Source organism: Mastomys coucha, unplaced genomic scaffold (assembly GCF_008632895.1).
Source record: "Mastomys coucha isolate ucsf_1 unplaced genomic scaffold, UCSF_Mcou_1 pScaffold21, whole genome shotgun sequence".
Lineage (NCBI taxonomy): Eukaryota > Metazoa > Chordata > Mammalia > Rodentia > Muridae > Mastomys > Mastomys coucha.
In genome coordinates this window covers 2316786-2323181 of record NW_022196904.1, presented here as the reverse complement: position 1 = coordinate 2323181, position 6396 = coordinate 2316786, and the positions used below count along the sequence as shown (strand labels likewise).

At 39.2% G+C, this 6396-nt stretch overlaps 1 protein-coding gene across 1 annotated transcript; it reads left to right on the top strand.

The window, feature by feature from the left end:
* The first annotated feature begins 4750 nt into the window (after positions 1–4750).
* Positions 4751–6164, top strand: LOC116101593 (vomeronasal type-1 receptor 4-like). Its single transcript, XM_031385243.1, has one exon. It carries the CDS (start codon positions 4795–4797, stop codon positions 5851–5853), a length of 1059 nt encoding a protein of 352 aa, XP_031241103.1. The 5' UTR covers positions 4751–4794; the 3' UTR covers positions 5854–6164.
* Positions 6165–6396: the final 232 nt, after the last annotated feature.

Sequence of the window (6396 nt, the reverse complement as noted above, 5' to 3'; positions counted from 1 at the left end):
TGATCTCTCTAATTTGGTAATTGGAGAAATAGGTCCAACATTGTACAATCTATGTACAATCTATTGTACACTATCAGCTTGTTTGTTTGTGACAGTGTCTTGCTGTGTAAAAAAAAGAAATGAAAAAAAGGCATCATGAATTATGCAGTCAAATGGATGGATCTTGAGAATATCATTCCAAGTGAGTGAGAAAACCCAGTCCTAAAAGGACATGGTATGTCTCACTAATAAGTTGATTTCAGCCATAAAATACTAGTACCATGGTATACTCCACAGACCCAAAGACCCTAATAGGAAGGAAGGCAAAAGCAAGTATGTTTGAATCTCATTTAGTAGGGGAATAAAATAGTCATAAGAAGCAGATGGAAGGAGGGAACTGGGTGGGAGAGGGAATATGGAGGGGAATGGAAGGGGCTCAGCATCAGATGTGCAGAGGGACAGGAGGGATGGCCAGATGGCCATGAGAATGAATGGAAATCAGCAACTGATGAGAGTGGGGAGGTGAGGGGCTTCAAAGATCAGGGATAAGGGAGGTTCTCTAGAATCAATGGGAGTGTCCTTAGCTGTAACTCACAGCATTGGGGATATGGAACCTGAAGTGGCCACCCATGTAGATAGGCAGGAACTCCAGTGTAGTGATAGGATCACCAACACAAAGACAAAACTTTTCTACCAAAATTTATCCTGTCTACAAGAAATGCAGCAATGTGAGATCAAGGAGAGACTGAGGGAATGGCCAACCAATAACTTCCCAGGTTGAGTTCTATCCCATGGGCAAGCACTAATCCCTGAAACTATTAATGATACTGTTATATTTACATACAGGAGTCTAACATGGCTGTCTTCTGAGAGGCTCCAACCAGCAGCCGACTCAGACAGATGCAGACACCCACACCCAAACAGTGGATGGAGCTTTGGGACTCTTGTGGAAGAAGAGGAGGAAGGATTACAGCCTCTAAGGGGATAGGAACTTCACAGGAAGACCAACAGAATCAACTAACCTGGTTTCTTATGGCTCTCAGAGACTGAAACACCAACAAAAGATCATACACAGGCAGGACCTACGTCTTACCACACATATGTAACACATGTGTAGCTTAGTCTTCATGTTGTCATGAACAAGTGGAGCAGGGGGCTACCCCAAGAGCTGTTGCCTGTACATAGGGTATGACTTTCTACCATGGCTGCCTTGTCTGGCCTCAGTGAGAGAGGATGCACCTAGCTTCACAGAGAGTTGATGTGCCAAGGTGGGGAGATACCCAAAGGAGGGCTCCACCTGCTCAAAGGAGAAGGGAAGGAGGTACATGGAAAAGGATTGTAGAATAGGGTGATCAGAAGGAGGAAGTGAATGGGATATAAAGTGAATTAGTAAATAATGATGATGATGATATATGATAATAATAATTATTATTATCATCATTATTATTATTATAAAATTTTAGGGTATCTCATGATATCCAATTGCTTTTTCCTTAGGTAATCACTAGTCTCAAGGAGAACCCAGTCTTTGATCTCACTAATCCAGTCCACAGAGACATTGGTGCATTGAACAGGATTTTGAATGTCCTTTGATCTAGGGCAATGAGATCTATATATGAGAGATGTGGGAATGAACACTGGAATGAAAGATCTGTAATGTCACATTGAATGAACAGACATCCTTCAGGGCTCAATAGTAATTCTAAGGTGAATGATGATATATTAAAAAGGGTATCCGCTCTCTTACTCTCCCTCTAATCACTTCTCTGACTCTCTGTCTCTCTGTCTCTTTGCCTCTCTCTCCCCCTATGTGTATGTGTAAGATAGAGATAGAAAACATAGTTTCTAAAATTCTGCACTAATATGTTTCCATGAAGCCTTTTTAATTGGTAATTGGCATTAACTCTCCCCATATTCTCTCCTCAATATAATTTAATTCATCACTTTCCATTATTTCCTTTAATCATTAAACATCTGTGTTCTATCAAAAGGCCCTTAATCCTATGTCTCTTACTTTTATAGAAGTATCCCAAATTAAACACATATAACTCAAGATTCAAAGCTAATGTCTACAAACTAAGGAAAATAAGCAATGTTTGTCTTAACTTGTAGGTTACTATATGAGGAATGTTTGCTTCTCAATGATCCATTTATCTACAAACTTTGTAATATTATTTTGCTTAGCAGATGAGTAATATCCCATGGTGTAAATGTACCTCATGATCATTCTCCATTCATTATCTGATGGATACTTAAACTGTTTCTATATCATGGCTATAATGATTATGGCAGCAATGAACATGGGTGATTCCCTATATTATTAACTGATTCCTCAATCCATTTTCTTAAGTGTACTTACAGAATTGTTTTTTCCATGTAAATTTTTATAAAAATTAGTTCAGTCTAATATAATAATAAATGCCCATGGAGGTCTCAGAAAATGAGTCATGACCTATCTCAAAACAAATCAACCTTGGAATAACCCCAAGGGTGGAACACAGATTTCAGTTGTTTGATTTGTCAGATTAAAATGCCCTTGTCCACACATGGGAAAATATAAGATTCCAGACTGTATGGTGATGGTCTGTCTGGAAGGACTTGATGTCAGCCAGATTTTGCAAAGTGAAAGCATATTATTTAATGCACATACACACAGCCCTAGAAATAAACTTAACATATCCCTTGATCTCCCCTGAAGAGCACCTCTCCATACCTGATACCAACACGACTTTAACACTTAAATGCTCCCTAAGGAAACAAGGAAAACTTCTAACTTCAGCTCTACTACTCATTATGATAGAACAAACTCTTGGGCATTATCATTAATTACCAGAAAGTGAAAATGGTGATTTGCTTTTGGGATAAATGGTTTTTCTTTCATTAAAAGTATTCCAATATCCCCATATAGTCATGTTCAGTAACATCACAGATGACAAGGGAATGGACTCTCTGAGGGATTTCAGGACCTGACACTATCTCTTTAAGAGCTCTGATATCTAGCTTCTTTTAGCAATCTGCACAGCCCTTCATGGGAGAGATAGACACTTCTTTGAATCTGTCTTAGGAAATGGATACACAAAGTTCTTCAAAGGGAGAAGAACTCGGAGCTATGTTTCTTCAGTAGCTGTTCAGGACCTGGCCTACATCTCTGTGAGCAACCTCGTTTTTGCTGGTACTAAGCAGGTGAGAAATCTGCAAGTTTAGATTTCTGCTTAAAGTTCTCTTCTCCCTCCTACCATCCATGGTGTCTTTCAAAGTGAACTTTAGTCACTGGTTTTATCTTTCTCTTCCTAACTTACCTAATTATGTCAATGATTTCGTTAGTCTGAAGACATGTCTATTTCATGACTCACCATTTATTTGAAAATGTACTTTAATGTGACATGTATACATTAGATGACTGGTTTAAGTTGTTGGATGGAGGCTTACTCTTCCTAGAGGGGAAAAAATAAATTGCAGATGAAACATGAGCTTTATAAAACAAGGATTCAAATAATCTGTGTGTGCAAAGCATTTAATAGTGATGGTGGTAATGCTTTTTATTGTGGTTCACAAAAGGAGATGAATCAGATATGTGTCCAGCTCCCAATTCCTCAGAAAAACAAATAAAACTCAGACAGTTAGGAATCAACAGTATGCTAGGATCCCTCAGAATTTTTTCCCACATAAATGATACAAGTGTAAATCAAGGTTCTTCTGTGTGAACAGAAAAGTAGCACATTTTGAAAATAATATTTTGGTTTTTTAATCACTATGGTGAGTAGTGTGAAAATATATCAACATTACATGGATTAATTTGGGGGACATATTTCATTCACTCTTTTTTTCAAATAAAGGTTTTATTTGCTTGTTTGTTTGTTCATTTATTTATTTAATGTATGTGAGTACACTGTTGCTCATTTCAGACACACCAGAAGAGAGCATCTGATCCCATTACATATGGTTGTGAGCCACCATGTGGTTGCCTTGAAGTGAACTCAGGACCTTTGGAAAAGCAGTCAGTGCTCTTAACCACTCAACCATCTTCCCAGTTCCTCGTTCGCATTCTTCTATAAAGCATGGATTTTAATTTTGTGTTACATTTTTAAAGATTTCATTACTTACTTTTATTTTATGTGCACTGGTGTTTTGCCTGCATGTATGACTGAGAAGGTCCAAATCCCTTAAGTAGCCATGAGAGTGGTAGAAATTGAACACAGATCATCTGGAAGAGCAACCAGTGCTTGTAACTGCTGAGAAATCTCTCCAGCATTTTATCAAATTTTTTAAAGATATATTTATGTTATGCATATTACTGTTTTGCTTTTGTCTATGACTGGAAAGACATGAATAAAGTGCCACAAAGCTGAGTAGAAGTCATTAGATCCAGAATCATCTCTCCAACAAGTTTGTATTTCTTAATACATTGTTATAACATGAGGAATGATGTCAATTCTCATGAAGCAAAAATGTACTTCTGTCTACAAAGATTCATGTATACATATGCAGAGCAGCTATTGAATTGCATTACACACAGACACAAACAGAGAGAGAGAGAGAGAGAGAGAGAGAGAGAGAGAGAGAGGAAGAGTTACATCATGAGTGAAGGGAAAAGGAAAATAAGTGTGAAGTTGAGATTCTGGATCAATGTCCATTCATTGTTTTCCAGAAAAACCTCCTGTAGTGTGCCAAAGCAGTGCCAAGTTTTCCAAAAAATAAATAAATAAAAAATAAAAAGACTCCAAATCAATTGAAAATCTCAGGTAACTGAGAAGATTCTTGAAGACAGAACTGTCCAACCTGATCCTTACACCATTGTGCTATGAAGCCATCTCCATGTGGTCTCAGAATAAAACCCTGAAAAGCATGGAAAAATGGGTTCTTCAGATCCTTTTGCTTTGCCAGGTTATGGTTGGGACTATGGGCAACATCCTTCTGTTTGTCCATAATTTCTCTCGAATCTTGACTGACTCCCGACAGAGGCCCATACAGGTCATTCTAACCAACTTGGCTATGGCCAATGCATCCATGCTCCTTCTCTTGCCATTTTCATATGACATGATTGATTTTGTTCCACGGAAGCCCCCAACTGACCTCAAATGTAAACTTGGATACTTCATTCATGGGCTGGCTCGAGGCACAATCATGTGTTCCACCTGTGCCCTAAGCACCTACCAGTTTGTCACTCTTGTTTCTGGTAGCTGGGCTAGGGTCATGCTCAGAGAAACATCCCCCAAGGTTCTAAGTTATTCTTGTTACAGTTGCTGGTTGTTGAGTGCCTTAAACAATGCTTATATTCCAATGAATGTCAGTGGTCCACAGAAATCACACAATGACTCTGATTCTAAAGGCATGTGGATCTGCTCCACCTCTGGGTTTAGTGTAGGCATGAGGTTCTTGAGGTTTTCCCATGACATCATATTCATTGGCATCATGGTCTGGACCAGTGTCTCCATGGTGATTCACCTGAACAGACACCACCAGAGAATGTACTACATACATAACCCCAATCAGAACAACAGAGGCCATGCTGAGACCAGAGCAGCCCACACCATCCTAATGCTGGTGGTCACATTTGTTTGCTTATATGTTCTAGATTGTATTTGTACTTTATTTCACATTTCCTTTGTGGACTCTCGTCTCTGGTTGAGGCGTGTCATAGAACTTCTGGCTCTAAGCTTCCCCACCATTTCTCCCTTACTGTTGATCTTTAGGAATCCTAAGGGTCCTTGTTCTCTGCTCTTCACTGTGGGTCTGGAAATCCATATGACTGGGAAAGCCATTACAGAGGTCAAAACATATCCAAACCTTGAAAAATCTCATCTTGACACCCCAGGAATAAGACTGATCCTGTCTTGCTCTAGGACTGGATTTATCCACACACAGAGCCAGTAATCCCCCAGCTATGCCACCCTGAGGTAGTAATGTAGCCTAGTGGCCAGGATTTAGGGTAAACTTCATATCTCCTTATAAGAACATGTCCAGCTAGCACCAGGAGTCCTCTTTATGCAAATGAAGCATTCCCAACACCTCAGCCTCTGTCAATGATGTACACTCACCCCAAAAACCCCTACCCACTCCCCAAGAGTTATATAGAACATACCACCCTCAATAAAGATGTCTATTTCACTGAAAACCATCTTGAGAGAAATCTGTTTCTCCTGGACTCACACTAGCTGAGATTCTGCTAACATGCCTGCACGAACAAACCTGTTTATCAGTTGTATAAAGGAGAGATAACTTCTTTGAGATACTTTTGTATTCAGCCACTTTGCTGAAGTTGTTTATCAGCGATAGGAGTTCTCTGATCTAATTTATAGGGTTGCTAATATATATACTATCATATCATCTATGAATAGTGATCCTTTGACTACTTCCTTTCCAATCTGTATCCCCTTGACCGCCTTTTGGAGTCTTACTGCTCTAGCTAGGACTTTA

Excerpts from the sequence above, each read along its gene's own strand:
- LOC116101593 (XM_031385243.1), top strand. The coding sequence starts at position 4,795 with ATGTGGTCTCAGAATAAAACCCTGAAAAGCATGGAAAAATGGGTTCTT.